Source organism: Notothenia rossii (genome assembly GCF_949606895.1).
Source record: "Notothenia rossii genome assembly, chromosome: 8".
Lineage (NCBI taxonomy): Eukaryota > Metazoa > Chordata > Actinopteri > Perciformes > Nototheniidae > Notothenia > Notothenia rossii.
The window spans coordinates 32920332-32940864 of record NC_136906.1 but is presented as its reverse complement, the minus strand read 5'-3'; the positions used below and the strand labels follow the sequence as shown (position 1 = coordinate 32940864).

At 40.9% G+C, this 20533-nt stretch overlaps 2 protein-coding genes across 4 annotated transcripts; one reads left to right on the top strand and one right to left on the bottom strand.

Moving 5' to 3' along the window:
* Window positions 1-104: 104 nt before the first annotated feature.
* Window positions 105-14776, top strand: aldh3b1 (aldehyde dehydrogenase 3 family, member B1). Of its 3 annotated transcripts, XM_079646906.1 has the most exons (12): window positions 1692-2725; window positions 3751-3920; window positions 5806-5916; window positions 6817-6937; window positions 8670-8755; window positions 9006-9087; window positions 9826-10218; window positions 10459-10625; window positions 11159-11258; window positions 11839-12107; window positions 12198-12253; window positions 14649-14776. In XM_079646906.1, the coding sequence occupies exons 1-10, from the start codon at window positions 2692-2694 to the stop codon at window positions 12024-12026; spliced, it is 1452 nt and encodes a 483-aa protein (XP_079503032.1). In that variant the 5' UTR covers window positions 1692-2691; the 3' UTR covers window positions 12027-12107; window positions 12198-12253; window positions 14649-14776. The 3 variants fall into 3 exon arrangements, with proteins under 3 accessions (XP_079503033.1, XP_079503032.1, XP_079503031.1); XM_079646907.1 differs by lacking the exons at window positions 1692-2725; window positions 14649-14776 and adding an exon at window positions 105-537 and having other exon boundaries at window positions 12198-12746; XM_079646905.1 differs by lacking the exon at window positions 14649-14776 and having other exon boundaries at window positions 1693-2725; window positions 12198-12746.
* Window positions 13649-19170, bottom strand: clpp (caseinolytic mitochondrial matrix peptidase proteolytic subunit). Its single transcript, XM_079646908.1, has 7 exons — window positions 19020-19170; window positions 18177-18278; window positions 17426-17497; window positions 17242-17338; window positions 14679-14866; window positions 14481-14586; window positions 13649-13994 (listed from the first exon to the last, which is right to left on the bottom strand). Exons 1-7 carry the CDS (start codon window positions 19137-19139, stop codon window positions 13780-13782), a joined length of 900 nt encoding a protein of 299 aa, XP_079503034.1. The 5' UTR covers window positions 19140-19170; the 3' UTR covers window positions 13649-13779.
* Between the last annotated feature and the right edge of the window lie 1363 nt (window positions 19171-20533).

The window sequence follows — 20533 nt, the reverse complement described above, 5'->3', positions numbered from 1 at the left end:
TTCATAGGCATATTTATATATATATGTATTTATTTAATTATTGATGTATTTATTTATTTATTTAATTTTGGCTTAAATGGCATTCCATAGAGGGAGAGGGAGGGGCTGCAATATGAGAGTTGGAAGTTCAAATCAAGCGACTCGCTGGCTGTGTATTTGTTATTAAATATCAGATAAACTACTACGCATACGTGACTGGCGAGGCGGTGTGTGTGGTGGGGGGGGGGGGGGGGGGGGGGGGCCAGTGGGGGCGCCCTGCTGGCGCCCATGACCACTAGTTATCACGGTTATCACCTTGATAAATGTTCGACATAACTTCTAGCTGTCCCTTGCCGGGCTCCATAGTTAGTGTAGCTCGCCCGGTGTGTCTCTCGCCTGACAGGTTCGAAGCTCGTTTTTCAGGCTGAACCAAAACCTCCCCCCCACGCCCTGTCAAAGGAGCTGCCAGATCGAGCGGTGTTAGAAAAGAGAACAATCCCGGGAACACTCTAGAAACTTAAACGTCCTCCCTACCATCTCCTCGGAACACAGCAGCAGGTAACGTTACTCTCTTCGTTACTCTCTTTCGGCTTCAACTCCTCCTGTTGCTGGTAAACAACCGACGTTTGTGTGAAAGGCTTCATGGAAATTAAGTGTCAATTCCCGTGTACTGTAAGAACTGGATTTTTATTTTATTTAATATATTAAAATTAAGAGAGGCAAAGTCCCGCCCATCTACTTCCGACCAATGGAGAGAAAACTTATCTTTCGATCCCGTTTGAATTGTGCCACAAATTACACATATGATGTTTGTCAATCTTAAAAAATAATTTCCACGTCAAAAAAGTCACAGTTTGTCGTAAAACTGTTGAAATATAAGACTATGAAAAATACGCAACTAGAAAGACAACAAATCCCAGAATCCCGGTGTTGCAGTATAAGTTGAGTCATGACAACTGGCGACATTCTATTATTTTCGTCATAGGAATCCGGGGCGTGTACATTGAGGACCCATTGTTGACTTACCAGGAAAGAAACATCGTTTGTCGTTTACGTTCATCTTTTGCTATATCTGCATTCCTAAGATCACTTTGCTGCACATTCAGTACTCGTATGTGAGGTTGTGGGTGAAATACCTGTATCCCTCTCATCACAACAAGACTCTACACTGCAGGAAAAACAATTACATGCATGAAAATAACCTTGATGCATGGGAATTAAACACACAAACTATCTTCCGTGGCTATACTGATATGTCACAGTAACGGTAAACCACAGAAAAGTAAGTCCTGCGGGGCAAAAGTTGAATACATATAATACGGTAGTTCTATTATGCCCTTAAGCCTATACGTTTAACCCATAAGAACCCGGACCCATTTCTACTTTTGGGGAAATGAAGGGGAACGTTATTTAGACTAAATAGACACATTTCTGACAAGTAACCCCCCAAGTGTCAAATATCTGGGCTTTAATGATAAAGTAACTCTTATTTATAACTTAATTCACAAGGATGATGTTTCGGTTTGCATTTGTTTGAACATACTATGAATTGAAGAATAAAGCATATGTTAACTAAATATAATTGAATCAGCTAAATTAACTGACCAGACCATAATCATATTTCTAATTGTGCATATATGTCACTCCGGGTTTACTCTGACTGTTTAGAGTTAAAGTCCCGATGTGACACCATGTGTCACAGCAATATTTATGGCATTTGTTTCATATCAATTTCATCAAGAAATGTTTCCACAACAGGTTAAATGTAATCAGAATACCTTTATTCGTCCCACAGAGGGGACATTTACATTTGTTACAGCAGAAAAGAGCCGAAGACAGCTTAATGTTTAACAAATGACATGTCATGTAAGCATTTTTATTCTTAAATGGCTTGAATATTAACTTTAGCAACAAAAAACCTTTCCAAATCTAGCTAGTTCTGTCACATGTTTTAGCCTGACACATGGACATCTTGGACATGTTGTTATGGGAAGACAAAAGCAAATGACAAGGACCATGACCCCAGACTGTTCAGTGTGTGTCACTTAGGGACTTCATGAGATAAAAAAGGCTAAAGCTGTATAAGGAACTTTCCAGAACATTAACATTTCATGTGACACCCGTGTCTAAGCAATTCTGTCTGCCTTCCGTGTTCCTGTTGTTATTTACTTCCTCTCTGCCTTCTTCTGATGATTTATCTGTTAGTTTGTGTGTTTAATTCCCATGCATCAAGGTTATTTTCATGTATGTAATTGTTTTTCCTGCTCAGTGTAGAGTCTTGTTGTGATGAGAGGGATACAGGTATTTCATAAAATAAACGTGCTCCCTGGAGGTTAGCTACAGAATTGATATCACAATTTAATCGGAGCTGATCACAAGTTGTCATGACTGATCCAGTCATCTCGATGAGCGTTCGGGCTGTGAATAAACAACTTGTGTTTTACTTTTAGGCTGTCTGAAGGTATGGACAGCTATCAAAGCTACTATACATCACATTAAGAACGATGAACAAATGAAAGTCGGATACAAATATATAATTTAAATGATTTATTGAAGTTTGCAATGTTTTGAACAGGCATCCACACAGTCACCTACTTTGTAATGTTCGATACCTCCCTGTAAGCGTCACGATATCGGCCTCTCACCCACAACCTCACATACGAGTACTGAATGTGCAGCAAAGTGATCTTAGGAAGGCAGATATAGCAAAAGATGAACGTAAACGACAAACGATGTTTCTTTCCTGGTAAGTCAACAATGGGTCCTCAATGTACACGCCCCGGATTCCTATGACGAAAATAATAGAATGTCGCCAGTTGTCATGACTCAACTTATACTGCAACACCGGTCCCGCATGCTGGCTCTTACGGAACCGACTAACTCCCCTTTTGTGTATGGACCTGTTGGAGAGTGTACCTTGTTGTTGTTATCATTCTAGCTTGACAGTAGCAGGTAGCAAGTTATTATTTCCTCTGTAAACCTAATGGAAAATAAAGTGTGGAGTTCCATACTAAACACGCCGCCTCCGACCCCCATTCATCGGCTCTAGGGTGTCTTTTTTTGTTGTTGTGAAATTCATAATTTGAAAAATTATTGATTCGAAAATAATATGCTATAGTAGAAGTACTTCTGGGTCTCTGTTTCATTCAACCTCGGCTCTGCGTGTGTGCGGCACGAGCCATTTTGTGTGCGTGCGCGAGAGAATGAATGAAAAACAGGTATGAAACAAGAATAGAGTTTAAAAGGCGAGTGATTTGTAAAATATGTAAAGAAATAGAAAATCTGTTTACAGTTCTGTTTCATATGGGTGTTGAGACATGTATCCATAGATCTATTCATTTTGCTCTCAAAGTGCACCAGATTGATGCATTTAACTTCAATATAAAAAATAAATAAATGGGAAACCCCACATGTTTGAGCACCCTCTATGAAACGTCAAGCTACCCCACTCAGCACTCCAAAAAGAAAATCTCTGACGCTGCCACTGCGTGGGTTACGTTAAAATGTGCAACCTGCACGCGCTGCCACAGTGTGCATCAGGAAATAGCACAAATCACATTTCTGCTGTTCTGCCGAAGTGGACCTGAAAAACCCTACTCTGGAAGACACGTCATAATACACAGGACATTTTAGCCTTTTCAGACCATTTAAATGCAAATAAAACCTATAGAATACACTACTGGAAAGGGAGGACCCCAAAAAGCAGAATAGGGCCTCTTCAATGTATATATTTCTGTTAAACATGCTTTTTTGTTTGTGTGTGTTTTTCAGGTGAAAGGATGGAGACCCACAGCCAGATTCTGGACAGGTTGCGCTCGGCGTTTCGGTCGGGTATCACGGTACCAGAGGTGTTCCGTCAAGCTCAGCTAAAACAGCTAATGTCCCTGATGACAGAAAATGAAGATCAGATTTTAGATGCACTGAAGAAAGACCTCTCCAAGGTACAGCACTGCTCACTCACGTGACACACACACACACACACACACACACACACACACACACACACACACACACACACACACACAGCTACATAAACAAACCACACATCTTTACACAACCACCCAAAGGCCTGGCAGCGTGACGCAGCAGCCGTCCTGATGATGGTTAAACTGAACATGTTCTACAGCGGCTCTCAGCCCCCACCCTGGAGACCGTAGGGGGAGTCAGCATTTTACAGTGTTTTTTAACACTAGTTAGATGCCTGAAATTAAGCTTGTAAAATGTCATTATTACAAGCTTACAATTTGTTTTGATTTTGTTCTACAACATAAAATACGTCCTTAAATACCAGACTGGAAAAATCCCATTAGCTTTTTGTCAAGGCTGCCTCTAATACTTTCTAGAGCAGGGGTGTCCAAACTACGGCCCGGGTGCCAACTGCAGCACCCGGGCCTATACTTTTAGGACCAAAAGTATAATGGAATATGGCCCACACCTGAAACTTGTGCTTGTCTTATATTGTACTTCTTAAATAGATATATATAATATATATCACACAGTAGTGTTCATGTGGTTATAAGCCCACTTTTCAAATAAATTCAGTCAATTAAAGCTAAAAACATTTTTATTGATGCAAAAAAGCCCAACATGTTATTAGCTAGCTTGAAATATACCCTTCATATTTCCCCTTATTATAATCAATCTGAAGCCTCTGTTTTAAGGAACGAGCTGCTAACACTTTTTGTAACTAAATAAATGAAAACCTATGGAGAGCTGTTTATTTTCTTAAAGCATATTCAAGTATCAAGCCCTTTGTATGTTTTTCTGTATGTGGCCCTCAGTGAAAAATGTTTGGACTCCCCTGATCTAGAGCAGTGTTTCTCAAACTTTTTCATACCAAGAACCACTTAACCAATAAAAAAACACTCACGGACCACCGAACTCCCCAAATATCCCAGAACAATAGGCCTGCTTACCATTCCAACAGTACATAACAAATTACAGCCTAAAAATGACAGCTTAACCTTCTCTATATCGCCTCGATTTAGTGCAAATGTGATTAAAAATGCTCATAGGTTTTTACACCTCTTATGAAATGTAGACTACATTTATTTCGGAATTTATGTCCGAGCCAACAGACTCACAGATCATTGGCTACTGAGAGGTATGCAAAATACACCGCATGTACGACACAAACCTCCGCTGTGGATTTTCAAAACAAAATACAGTAAAACTATGGTCGCAGGCCCAAGTTTAACTCTCTGAGGTCAAAGCCATTTTTTCACATGTTAGGCTCGTCTGGGCTTTTTAAAAAAAAATTATATTAAAACATGAACCTTGGTGACCATCGGGCTGGCCTGCATGGTCTGCCTACAAAACAAAAATAAAAGAATGTTTTTGCAGCCCCAACAACAGCCTGCGATCATCAACAGACTTCATGCAATGCTTCATTGGATGCATATTTAGATAATAATCTCTATCTCACTCCTAAAACATCTAAATCTACTTCCAGCATGGATAAATGTTCATTTCAAATGTGAAATTTTACCAATACACTCACGGACCACCGGGGGGCGTTCACAGACCACACTTTGAGACGCACTGATCTAGAGGAACCTCCCCCACCAGCTGAACCTGTGGACCCATTCTCTAACACCCCCCATGCGGGATACCCACTTAAAGTTTCAGCCAAAAGGCGATTTTGTCGAGGGAGCCCTTGTGATGCTCACTACTAACGAAGTGAATGATGGAAGTTAAAATGCGACCTACTGTTGGATGTATCTTCCCTTTATAGCTGATCATTATTAACCTTCAGTTTGGGGGTTTGCAGCCCTGAATATTATGGAGAACTAACCTGCCTCTCTTATTGTTGTTCTTGCACTTCAGCCGAAATTTGAGTCCATCATAGCTGAGGTGGATATGGTGATCAATGAGCTGCACTTCACCATCGCTAACCTGAACAGCTGGATGCAGCCGGAGTACGTCAGCAAGAACCTGGTAGGGTTAATATAGCATTTATTAAAACTGGCTGTTGCAAGGCAAGTTTATTTATGTAGCACCTTTCAACACAAGGCAATTCAAAGTGCTTTACAAAAATGAAAGACATTAAGAAAATGGCATTTAAAATCAGTCATTAAAAAGAAAAGCTAATAAAATAAACATTAAAAGACAAAATACATGGATAAAAGTTACAGTGCAGTCTAAGATATGAATAGTTCAATTAAAAGCAGCGACAAAAAGAAAAGTCCTCAGCCTGGATTTAAAAGTAGTAAGAGTTGCAGCGGACCTGCAGGTTTCTGGGAGTTTGTTCCAGATATTTGGAGAATAATAATTGAACGCTTCTTTACCATGTTTAGTTCTGACTCTGGGGACAGAAAGCTGACCAGTCCCTGAAGACCTGAGAGATTTGGATGGTTCATAATTTAGCAGGAGGTCAGAAATGTATTTTGGTCCTAAACCATTCAGTGCTTTATAAACAGCAGCAGTATTTTGAAATCTATTCTTTGACACACAGGAAGCCAGTGTAAAGACTTCAGAACTGGAGCGATGTGATCCACTTTCTTAGTGTTAGTGAGGACTCGAGCAGCAGCGTTCTGAATCAGCTGCAGCTTTCTAATAGATTTTTTAGTGAGACCTGTGAAAACACCATTGCAGTAGTCCAGTCTCCTAAAGATAAAAGCATGGACAAGCTTTTCCAAATCCTGCTGTGACATTAGTCTTTTGATCCTAGATATGTTCTTTAGGTGATAGTAGGCTGATTTAGTAACTGTTTTAATGTGACTGTTGATATAATTATTATTCGGTCCTCGAAAAAATGTATGATTGTAAAGTGTATATATACCCACAAAAAATGGTTTTCCTTTGCTCTATAATTTATTTGTCTTTGTCTATTTTCAGGCCACAAAGCTAGATGATTGTTTTGTGCGGAGGGAGCCGTTGGGGGTGGTGTTGATCATCGGCCCATGGAACTACCCCCTGCAACTCCTCCTCTCACCTCTAATCGCAGCCATTGGTGCAGGTATGGTCCACACCCGTATCACCACAGTATTACCATATTACAGTTTTCAAAGCAACTAACATACACATCAATACCACAGACACGCCTATGGGAGAAAGACCCTCTGATAGGAGAACTTATTTTACACCTGGGCCACGGCCGCCAAATATACAATATATTGACCTAAAGTGAACTGGAAGTGCGAAAACTCATTTTAGGGTTTAACGACTAATTTCCACACCACTGAGTGTAAAAGTTACTAAATTAACCAGCTAGTCTCTGACTGTAATTTTCTTCTTTTTTTTCTTTTTTTAACCTTTATTTAACCAGATAAAAGCATTGAGATAGAATCTCATTTGCAATGCTGATCTAGCCAAAAAGGCAGCAACGATACACATAACACAAACATATAAAATACAGAGAACATAACTAAGAAAACAAAAGACAAAAAAGCAGTCACTACATTGTGCACATTAGGACAGTAATAATAATAATAATACATTACATTTATAAAGCGCTTTTCCTGGTGCTCAAAGCGCTTAAGCTTAGTAAGAAAGATACTACTTATTACTGCAAGAGCAGCTGGTGGTAAGGACCTCAGACAACTTCAATTTTAAACTTGCTATTGAGACAAGTGCTCTCAGTTTGAGGCGTGATTGAAGGTCATTCCAAGACCAAGGACCATAATAAAAGAGACTCCTTTTTCCAGCCTCAGTCCGCACAGCAGGAACCTGGAACCGTATCCAGGCACTGGATCTGAGGTTGTAAAAGTCACAAACTGGGGCAAATCTGGCACATATGTAGAGTGTAAGCTTTCCTAAAATGGCTTTATACAATAATAAAAAACAATGCTGCATCCTACGCATAGTAAGTGAGTAATATTTCACAGTAAACAGCTGCATGTTGTTGGCAACAACAACATGATGAGAGCATTGAGAGAGTACCAAAAAGGCCAGAAATAAGTCACTATTTTAGCAATTCCAGGTTCCATGTCCCTTAGTCAACGGTTTTTCGAATGAGTTTCTGCTCAGTGGTTGCTGAAATGAGACCACAAAACGTCATTACATGAAACATTCATTAGCAAAACAAAACATTAGACCCCTTTTAGCTTAGCGGAGGGGATGTGAAGTCATGTGACCGCGATGTAGTTTGTTTGTAGCCAATGTTTTATTACTTCTACTGATTGCAATTAAGCTTCAACTATTATAAAAGTGGTGTTTATCCTGCTGAACAAAACATGTTAGTATCATTAAAGCGTGTTTGCCACAGATCTTATTTTCTGCAATATTACACATTCCAATCAGCCATGTGATCCATTTTGATTGTACATTATGTATTGTTCCAGCTGTAGGTCAAAGTGCCACAAAGTTAGTGGCTTGGTTATCCTTTTGTAGTGCGTCTGTATCTTAGCTATCTATTGGCAAGAGATGAGTTAGTAGGTCAGTGTAAGTTAGTAGGTCAGTGTAAGGGTGTCCTGGTTGTACAGACAGGCTGCCAGCTCAGAGTGGATCCTGAGAGATTATTTTACATCAAGTATGTAAAAACAAGAAACCTGATCCTAAACATTTGTAGTATATGTGCTGCCTTTTTTTATAGGGTCCCTGATATAGTGTTGAGGGGCTCCACATGCAGACTGCAAAGATAACACGTGGCTTAGGATCTTACTCTGGGTATTAAAGAGCATTTCTCACCTCCTGAAACAGGTCGTGTGGATTTCTGCTTCCTGTACTGACTGAGAAATGTTGTTGTCTAGGTAACTGTGCCATCCTCAAGCCTTCAGAGGTCAGCGCCGCCACAGATGCTCTTGTCGCAGAGCTCATCCCAAAATATATGTCTCAGGTAAAGCAACAGCAAGATTCTACATGGTTTGAATCCAGGAAGTATAACACTAAGGCTCTCCTGTCAACAGAAGGATTAGAATCTTTATTTGTGACTCATGCTAAATACTCTGTTACAAGTAAAGTCCTGCATTCAAACTCTTTCTTAAGCAAAAGTATTTACATCAAAATGAACTTAAAGTAAAATGAACAGTAATCAACACTATACACAGTATATATGTACAGTACTTTGTATGATCTCTGTTCTACAGGACTGTTATGCAGTAGTCCGCGGGGCAGCAGAGGAGACCAAGGCTCTACTGAAGAACCGATTTGACCACATCTTCTACACAGGTAAACAGTGAGTCATTATTCTCATATGTCCTTTACACAAAATATCACAAAGTGGACTTGAGCTAAGAACATATCAAGGCTAAGATCCAAAAAACACCACTGCTATTAACAGATTTGAGTTAGAAGTTTCTATAATGAACAATCTATCGAGGGTGTGCGCAGCACGAATCCATCTACACTCATGTGGTTCATGCTAAAACAGTATTTTCATAAAGTAAAAACTCATGTTGTCTGTATACCCAGTGCATTCAACTGATCAAAGCTGTTTTGATGGTTTCAGCTGTAAGAGGAAGACAGTGTTTTGTCTTTATTTCAAAATAACATAGTCTGCTGTTATCACCCTGCATTTGATCTACCATTTTTATTTTCATCCGTTCACATTCATGTCAAAGTCATTAGCATCTTTAGAGGCATGTTTTAACCAAGTCTTTGAATATTGGAGAATTTAAATCTGTCTTTCACTGTGAGTGGATGTGATGGAGGACTGGAGGCGGGGCTTAAGGAAAATGCAAGTGTGCTTGGTCTAAGATTTCTGGGTATTTGTTGTACCTACAGTCAGTCCATATTTAGCTTAATCCGCTACTTTGCAACTTTCAAAGGAAAGAACAAAGTCCCGCCTCATACGTGTTTCCATCTCTTTCTATGCTCCCATGCTTCGATCACTTGGTCTTGAGCTAGATATCTGGAGTACTAGCAGCCACATTATCATAAGCTCATGAACCCTTCCCTCTGACTCAGGTTCTCAGGCCGTGGCTCGCCACATCCTGCATGCGGCCGCGGACCACCTGACCCCTGTGACCTTGGAGCTGGGTGGGAAGTGTCCGTGCCTGATATATGGTAAGGTGAACATCACCTACGCCGCGCGCCGACTCGCCTGGTCAAAGTTCTTTAACACGGGCCAGAGCTGTGTGGCTCCAGACTTCTTGGTGTGCTCGAAGGCCACCAGGGACGCCCTGCTGCCCGCACTGAGACAAACTCTGGAAGATTTCTACAGCAAGGAGCCCGAGAGCTCCGCCGACCTGCCACGCATCGTGTCCCCAAGACACTGGACCCGACTCATGGAGCTGCTCAAGAGGTCCAAGGGAAAGGTGGTTATGGGAGGAGAGAGCAACGAGGAGAACAAGTACATCGGTGGGTAGAGAAACAAGTAAATTAACATTTTGTTCAGATTAGTGGGAAAGTGAGTCGCAAAACGGTGTGTAAAATGCAAAACACACATGGACTTGAGATCCACAAATAAAAGCTGGATTCACAAATGCCTGATCGAAAGTTTAGAAAGATATTCGCTTTTTTTAATATATTCACATATATTATTTTATTTGTGGAACTTGAAGAATGTTGTGTTTATAAATCTCTCTTTGCTTGTGTCAGCTCCCACAGTGCTGGTGGACGTGGCTGAAGATGACGCTCTGATGGAGGAGGAGATCTTCGGCCCCTTCCTGCCCATCCTCACCGCAGAGACTCTGGAGGAAGCCATCGCCTTAATCAACCGCCAAGAGAAGCCACTGGCCCTCTACGTGTTCTCTGAAGAGTCCTCTGTAAGCACACAGAAACACTTCAGAGACGCATTTTCTTTGATATCTACATTTACTTTATATCCAGAGAGTGAGCCAAAGTAAACAAACAGTAGAGGTGATAGCAAACATCCTTGTGTACATCCTCGCTCCAATACAACGTTTTGAGATCTGTATGGATGTGTTGACTCTGGTGGAGGCGAGTGGACTTGAATACAGAGTTTTTACCCACTTTATAAAACTAGTTCCAGATCTGAACTTTTCGATAGTACTGCAAAGAGACACGATCTAATGCCTGACATGCATCGATTGACAGAAGCATTGCCTTCTCTCCTTTAGATTGTACATGCTCATGACATGTAATACTCTCCATGGATTATCCCCATCATATCTCCCTGTAATAATCCAGTTTGGTCTGGGTGTGTAACATGATTAATCATTTAATTTCAGTATGCGGAGATCACTATTCAGCTTCTTTTTATTATTCGACATCCTGCTGTCCCTGTTTTGACGTCCTGTTGTCTCTTATTTGACGCCATGTTGTCTCCGCTCTGAAGGTGGTGAACACGGTGCTGGAGAAGAGCAGCAGCGGAGGATTCTGCTCCAATGACGGGATCATCCACATGGCGCTGCCAACGCTGCCTTTCGGGGGTGTAGGTAAGGGACACAAAACACACAGTAAATATACAGTATAGATAGAGTGGTGCAGTGAGGACGTATTTTTGTAGGCTGACCCTAAAGTTAGCTTTTGGAATATTGTTGAAAATAAGATCTGTGGCAAACACACATATTGTTCAGTGGGAAAATAATTTGTTATAATAATTGAAGCCTAAATGGAATCACCAGAAGTGAAAAGCTAACGTTAGGCAATAAACAAACCACTTTACCACCGCCAAGCTAAAGGTGGCTAATGTTTGGCGTGATGATGTATAGTAGTCTAATTTAGTCACTTGTTAGCAACAGCTGATTTTAGGACACTTAGTGTTTGCAGTTCATTTTCTTTATTCTTTGCACATTCTAACCCTACTTTAACTTCTTATGTTTACATGAAAATGTTTCTTATATATTTTTTATTATTTTTTAATCTTTTATTTCCTTCTGAAATGAAGCAACTGTCCTGTAACCCAATTTCTCCGGGGATAAAAAAAGTATTCTGATTCTAAAAAATAATGATGAACTTAATTATAAAAAGAGGCTGTTTAAGATGCTGGATCACGGTTCTGACCCCTCCTTTCAGGGGCCAGCGGTTTCGGCAGTTACCACGGCCGCTGGGGCTTTGAGACCCTCAGCCACCAGAGGGCCGTCATGCTGCGGGGTTGGACCTTGGAGAGACTCAACGGCCTGCGCTACCCCCCCTACACAGAGGACAAGCTGAGCTGGCTGCGCTGGACCACCTCTGCCAAACCCAGCTGCTCACTCATGTGACGTGAGGCCTTGTTAAGGCATCTACTGTAACTCTATACACGTTCAAAAGCAGTTGACTTGAAGACGAGGGAACCCGATGTGGTAAAATGCTGAATCATTTCTGAGTTTTAGAACTGATTCCTGCTCCTCTCTATAATGAGCACGGACTAATGTTGGCGTTTCTTTTCCCAGATGGAGCTCCTGTATTTCCCCAATGTGTTTCTATCTCATGCAGAGCAGTACCGCTGGTCAGTTAACCTCAATGTCATATTTTCTGAAGGATTCAAAAGTTATATCTTTGTTCCTTTTTGACAACTGTTTGCCTCTTATTTTGGTGTGTGTGTGTGTGTGTGTGTGTGTGTGTGTGTGTGTGTGTGTGTGTGTGTGTGTGTGTGTGTGTGTGTGTGTGTGTGTGTGTGTGTGTGTGTGTGTGTGTGTGTGTGTGTGTGTGTGTGTGTGTGATGTTTGGGATCTACTGTGATTAATCATGTTGGTTGTTTGTGTGTATTACTGGGTGTTTCGTCCCTTTCTCTTAACATGACACGTCTTCATGCCACTATTATATTGTGTATTTCTATTGAGTTTGATACATCCATTTATTATTATCTATACATACATTTTGTAGTTCGTTTGAAGTCATTGATACTGTACAGCTTTATTTTATTAGTGAAACCTTTTAAAATGGCTGATCTGTTTAATACACTGATATTTTGACCTGGATAAATAGAGAATGGGATTACAGCGTTTTTGTTTTTTTCACCTTATAATTTGACATGTTCCCATGCTTTAATGCTCAATAAGCTCTTTATTTGTTCTGCTGTGCCCTAATCGGTTAGCTGGTTCAGGAAGTAAACAAAGGAGTCCAATGGATGGGGAAAATAAGGCCCAATTCCAAACAGCCCCCACCCACTCCGTGACAGTCACTCAGTAGCTTACGGAGGCTCCCTTCTTCCAGCTAGACCATCATCAGTGTTGTGTAAACTAAATATTTTTGGAAAAAGTAGGCGCATTTATGTTGAATTCATGACACTGTATTTGTGTATTTTCAGATTCAATTCTAAAATATATATTTCCAAGCCTTTAAAACAAATGATTTGGTACTTTAAGGTAGTGCTTTATTTCAGTTGACCTGTTTAATATGAATACAGAGCATTTCTCCTTGCAGACACTTACACAGGGAGCTTATCATTTACTACACACTTCGTACAGTGACCTGGCACTTTAAATGACATGTCAATTCGACTCCCCTTTTCAAATATATTCCTTTTAATTATGATGACTCAGAGATATTAATGAGGAGTTATCTGTAGTAATGTGCTACACGACCTGACTGAGGACATCTGTAAAAACATTTAACAGCTCCCGAACCCTTTAGCTTCATTAAAATACAGAGCTATGATAACATCATAACTTTTTATTCCATTTGAGTGATCGGGGCTTTCAGTCATAAAAATAATTAATCAAACACTCATCAAAATGCATACTCGAGTGAAAAGTACTAAAAAGCAGTGAAAAACCAGCCTAAATGAAGGTGAGAGGGTTCCACTTCCAGTGCCTGCAGTCACTGATCTCAAATATAATATTTTTCACTTTTGTACAATGACATCTCCATATTCATTTGAGACGATAATGGAACAAGAAGGTCAAAATGATTCCGTTTATTACAAATATGAGAGTTGAAACAGGTCACACAGGTCGATTATAGTCCTTACAGAACCCCTTCCCCGACTTACATTGGAACACTGATCATTTGTTATTCGACTTTGTTGAGTCGTCATGGCTCAGGTTTGTGTGAGGAGGGGGTCCCAGGGAGGGGCTGCTCAGAGGCTGCACACTCTGCATGTGGGGGGGGGCTGGCTGCCGGCTCTTTCTGCACCAGCTCGGGCTCGTCCTGTCCGGCCTGGGGGGGGTGGACCAGCACCCGGTCGATGATGCCGAAGTCCTGCGCCTCAACCGGGCTCATGTAGCGGTCCCGCTCCATAACCCCGTCTACAGGAGACCAGCTAACAGTTAGCCACATGCTATCAATCATTCATTATCAGTGTTGACGTGTAATAAAGTACATGTACTCAAGTACTGTACTGAGGTTAAAATATACTAGTCTTTTTTCTCTGTGCCACTATACTTCTTCACTACATTTTTCAGGGACATTAATGACCTTTTACTTGGATTCGTCGGTCGAATAATCGATTATTATTCGCCAGGGCTGCCGAATAATCGATTTTGATCATGGTCAGTTTCTGGCAACCCTAGTCTTAAGTATAATGTATGTTGAATAGTTGAGGGAGCCTGGGACTTTAGATATTCATTGCCATAACTACGACGTAGCTGGTGTGCATATGAAAATAAAGCCTGCTAATCTCTTTGAATCTTCAGTAAAAGTAGGAAGTAGCAGTAAAATGAAGAGCTCAGGTAAAGTACAGTATTTAGGTGCACTACTTGAGTAAATGTCAGAGAGAGAGAGCAGGAAGTTACCGATGGTTTGCAGCAGCTGGCCCGTGTGTTTGGCGTAGATTTGGTTGATCTGTTTCTTCAGCTTCAGGATCTCCTCAGCCTGGATGGCGATGTCTGTGGCCTGACCCTGAACACATCACAGAAATTATCATGTTTACAGACTCAGTAACCCCCTATGCTTGTTCTCAGATCAGTATAAGGAAGTTGGGGGCAGCTCACCCTGGCGCCCCCTGAGGGCTGGTGCAACATGATGCGGGCGTTGGGCAGTGAATGTCTCATGCCTGCCGTGCCCGCTGCCAGCAGCAGGCTGCCCATGCTAGCAGCCTGGCCCACGCACCAGGTGGAGATGGGGTTCAGGATGTACTGCATGGTGTCGTAGATGGCCAGGCCCGCTGTCACCACACCACCTGGGGGGGGGAGGAAATGGCATGAGTTTAGAAAACATCACAGAAACGGAGGACTCAAAATCCTCAGGGGTCCTTGCTCATGTGCACCTCTGCAGGGACCATGGTACCTTTTAAAAAAGGGCCCCAGTATTCACATATTCAGGATCATATCAGTATGTAGTGTCTCTCCTGGGACATGTCTCCATGCTTTAATGTTCAAAAAGCTCTTTATATTTCTCACACTGCATGTACTGCAGCACCTCTTTTCACCCTCTGTCTGAAACCAGAGCCCAGTCTGCTCCGATTGGTTAGCTGGCCGGCTCTGTTGAGATTGGTCAACCACTAAGAGAGGTCCCACCCCTTAGCCCAGGGGTGGGGAACCTCCGGCCTCCGGGCCGTATACGGACCGCAAGACCATTTGATACGGCCCTTGAGGTAATTTATAAACACACGCAAAAAAGAAAATGGTATATGTGGTATACAGTTGCAAGAAAAAGTATGTGAACCCTTTGGAACTACCTGGATTTCTGCATAAATTGGTCATAAAATGTGTTCTGATCTTCATCTAAGTCATAACAATAGACAAAAAGTCTGCTTAAGCTAAAACCACACAAACAATATGTTTTTATGTTTTTATTGAACACACCATGTAAACATTCACAGTGCAGGGTGGAAAAAGTATGTGAACCCTTGGATTTAATAACTGGTTGACCCTCCTTTGGCAGCAATAACCTCAACCAAACGTTTCCTATAGTTGCATATCAGACCTGCACAACGGTCAGGAGGAATTTTGGACCATTCCTCTTTACAAAACTGTTTCAGTTCAGCAATATTCTTGGGATGTCTGGTGTGAATCGCTCTCTTGAGCTCATGCCACAGCATCTCAATTGGGTTGAGGTCAGGACTCTGACTGGGCCACTCCAGAAGGCGTATTTTCTTCTGTTGAAGCCATTCTGTTGTTGATTTACTTCTGTGCTTTGGGTCGTTGTCCTGTTGCATCACCCACCTTCTGTTGAGCTTCAATTGGTGGACAGATGGCCTTAAGTTCTCCAACAAAATGTCTTGATAAACTTGAGAATTCATTTTTCCGTCGATGATGGCAAACTGTCCAGGCCCTGAGGCAGCAAAGCAGCCCCAAACCATGATGCTCCCTCCACCATACTTCACAGTTGGGATGAGGTTTTGATGTTGGTGTGCTGTGCCTTTTTTTCTCCACACATAGTGTTGTGTGTTCCTTCCAAACAACTCAACCTTGGTTTCATCTGTCCACAGAATATTTTGCAACATCCAGGTGCTCTTTTGCAAACTTCAAACGTGCAGATCAGAACACATTTTATGACCAACTTATGCAGAAATCCAGGTAATTCCAAAGGGTTCACATACTTTTTCTTGCAACTGTATGTCTCGACAGGGGAGAAGTTCTGACGGAGAGCACCAGATCGTCACTCCGGCACTTCAGATAAGGAGCCGTACACATGCTGCAGTTTTTACGTGGCTGTGTCTAGTTGAAAGCCCAGTGGCGATCTGTTCATCTGTCATACAGTCAATAACTTTGTTGTTATTAGCATCTGCTAACGAATATAAGAAGCTTTTTCTACAACCAGTGAGGTAAAGGCACATCTTTATATGATCACTATAGTTATAAAAGAATAAGAGAATAAAGTAAACAGGTATAAAATACAATATGACAGTAAAAAAAAGTTGTTATTAATAAACAAGAATACAGTTTGAAAGGAGAGTGATTTGTAAAATATCCACAAAGGAAAAAAGAAATCTGCTTACAGTTCTGTTTCATATGGGTGTTGAAAGATGTATCCATAGATCTCCTAATGTTGCTCTCAAAGTGCACCAGATTGATGCTTTTAACTTCAACATTTTAGCATGCCGACCGGACCCCCCTAGAGGAGGTTAGGTCCCCCCCCCCCCACTTAAATCACGTTCACATGGATAGGAAACTAAATACATTTGCACACATCTTGTGTCCATATCTTTCTGTTTGGGTTTTCATGCCACACCGTGCACGTGCATGCATACGCAAGTCATGGTAAGATATCTGGATTAAGAGGTTGCTTTTTCTTTGCACAGCATGAAAGAAACGCCAAATGAATGGGCTGTGATTTTAGTATTTTTAAGCAGAGGTCAATAATTTGTACGGCCCTTGGAGGATGTTGGAAAAATGTAAATGGCCCTCGAGAGGAAAAAGGTTCCCCACCCCTGCCTTAGCCAATCACGTACAATGTGTTGGAGCACTAGCCAATAGAAGCCTGAGTGTTACATAATGATGTCACTATGTTCAGGAAGTAAACCAATCTTAAATGGCAAAGCAAACAAATAAACATTGAATCCTTCAATATCTGCCGTCTGGGTTAAAGGCTTGTGTGCGCTGTGAGTCTTACCAGGACTGTTGATGTACATGTGGATGGGTTTGTTGTTGCTCTCTGACTGTAGGAAGAGCAGCTGGGCGATAACCACGCTGGCTACATTGTCATCGATCTGAGGGGAGGCAGAGAGTACCAATGGAAATCACTTTGAAAATGTCAAAATAAAAGTTGTCTTGATCACATCTGGGGAGACACTCACAGGACCCATTAGACAGATGATCCTCTCTCTGAGGAGGCGGGAGTAGATGTCGTACGCTCTTTCTCCTCTCCCCTGAAAAAGACAGAAAGGTTTATAAATGACCAACGAAACAAGTCTATGTAGTGTTAAGCACTCAATTCAGTTTGATGGAACCTGCTTAAATCGCTTTTAGTTATTTTAAGATCCAATTACTGGAGGCATAGACTAGCCTTGTTGATGCATTCAATGACGCTCTGACTTCTGAAGCCTTTGTGATTCCAACAGTGACCACATTTAAAGTGTCCTTTAGGTTGATTAGTTTTCTCCCGCTAAAATGGCTCGGTTGATATTTTATATTCTTATACAATGAGCCGTGAATCAACCTAAGCACTTGTACATTTTGGAGGTTCTTTGTAAATACTATTTCAAGGATCTCTATTGAGAGCAATAATAAAGCAGCTATGTAAAGATAAATTGCAGAAGTGTCTACCTGTTGGAGAATAACATCTCCATTCCCTGTGCAGGACTTATTTGTATTATTATTCTTTTTAACCAGCATACTGACAGTTTGAGAGCAATTTTGTCATTTTTTCACAAAATCTTTCTCTGTAAGGTGTTACACTGCTCATGCTAAATGTACAGCCCATCTCCTGTCCAAGAGCAGGGATATTTTGGACTTTTTGTTCGTAGATTTCTCATCGGTGCTCTCTAAGACTGTAGCCACAGAGTGAGGCTGAGTGTGTGTAGTGCAGCTTTCACACAGCTCCCTCACCGTCTGCTCCACCACGATGGGGATGAGCGGACTCCTCCATGCAGGACTGTGATGGATGGACCTGCTGTGTTTCAGCGTCAAGCCTCCTATGTGAAGCACTCTCTGAAAGACACACACGCACACACAGGATATCAGGATAAGAGGATGCTGAAAGAGAAACAGTGGTTTAAAGTAACTCAGTATATTTACTCAAGTTATGTACAACTTTGAGGGGAGGGGGGGTATTTCCACCCCACTACAATTCAGAGGTAAATACAGTAGTTTTACTCCACTACATGTATTTAATACCTTTAGTTACTTCACAGATGTGGATGAAGGATGTGAAATATAATCAAGTGTTAAATCAGACTTTAGTTCCACCTGGAGTAAATCCACAAGCTACCCTGCAGCATACAAAGTCATTCAAACTAGCTGCACCTTTACCAGCTTTGAGAACACTTTCATGATCAATCATTATAAAACATATCATATATATTATTCTGAAATGGACCAATCTGCACAATCACTACTTTTACTTTTGGTACTTTAACTATATTTTGATCCTAATACTTTTGTACTTTTACCTAAGTAACATTGGCTATTCAGGACTTTTACTTCTCCCACCTCTGCATGTTAACATAATACTATGAAGCTAACATAAAGAGGATGTCATGCAGCGGACAGGTAGACATGATATTAAAGCTGACATGTTTGGATGATTTGAAGTGATGTAACACTAGCGGCTAACTGTAGCTAGCTAACAGCCTGAATCGAGCCTACGTGCTAACACCCCTGCCTCGTGTCAGATATATTAAAGCCACAGAACAGTGAGACCCTGACCCCAAAACAGAGACATGTACTCACTCTTAGCAGCATTTTGAAGCTTTTCACGTTCTGTCCCCTGTGTGTGGGACCCCCAGATAACCCGGAAACTACTACCACTTGGCTCTTGAACCAAAGAACCATGCAAAGAACCACTGCCATCGCTGGACCACCTGTAGAGGAGCAGCATAGCGCCCCCTGCTGTATCGGAGTGATAGACTCCTAACATTACTATATCTGATTACCAGCAAATACTATTCATATAAACTAGTGAGTATTAGCATCAACATTTACTTAAAGTACCAAGACTAAAAGTACTCGTAAATTCTGATTGGTCAATTTCAGAATAATATATATGATATGTTTTATAATGATTGATCATTAAAGTGTTCTCAAAGCTGGTAAAGGTGCAACTAGTTTGAATGACTTTGGATACTGCAGGGTAGCTTGTGAATTTACTCCAGGTGGAACTAAAGTCTAATTTAACACTTGATTATATTTCACATCATTCATCCACATCTGTAAAGTAACTAAAGGTATAAATAAATGCAGTGGAGTAAAAGTACACTATATATACCGATGAATTGTGAATGACAAAATAGCAAAACATTTAAATACTCAAGTAAAGTACACGTCCTTCAAAATTGCACATAAATACATTACTTGAGTAAATGTACTAATTACACCACTGGATATAAACTATGAATATAAATAACTCATGTACTACATGTCTTTATCTCCAAAGGCCTCTGCCACAGCTTTGATAAATACACTGTGGATTGTTACCAGAGATATTAGGGTTTTACTTATAGAGCATCTTTGTTAATACCTGCCATTTTTCTTCGTTGGATTTTTAGCACCTAAAACTGGTCGGAAAGATGTTTCATGAGCTTTGTCCACCTCACTTTAGGACACAAAAAGACGAATTGTAATAGGCTTTACTTCTACTACCACTAATACTAATACTACTCACCTACTACTACTACTACTACTCAACTACTATTACTACTACTACCACCACTACGAGGCGACTACCAGTGCTACTACTTAACTACCACTAATACGACTACTCTACTACTGCTACTACTTCTATTACTTCTAGGGTACTACTAGGACTATCACAAACACTACTTCTACTATTTATCACCTTGTGTTATTCTCGTGTTTTTTATTGTTTAATGTGTGCTTCTCGTATCAAATTCAGATTTTAAATAGAAAACAAACAATGGGTTTAGAAACATGACGATATATATCATTTGAAATATGTTGCCCAGCTGTGTCTTTAGCTACCCAGCAGAATACAAAATAGTTAAAGTTAGCTCCACCTCGTCCAAATATATATATATATTTAAACATCTGTAAGTGTATTTCAATAATACATGTATGTGTATTATTTATCTGCATTAAGAATAGTTTATGGCTCCTATTGACATTTTCAATTCAAAGCTGAATTCACCCTTACTACTTAAAGAATGTGACATATACTGTGTGTGTGTGTGTGTGCACGTGTGTATGTGTATGTGTCTGTGTGTGTGTGTGTGCGTGTGTGTGTGCTT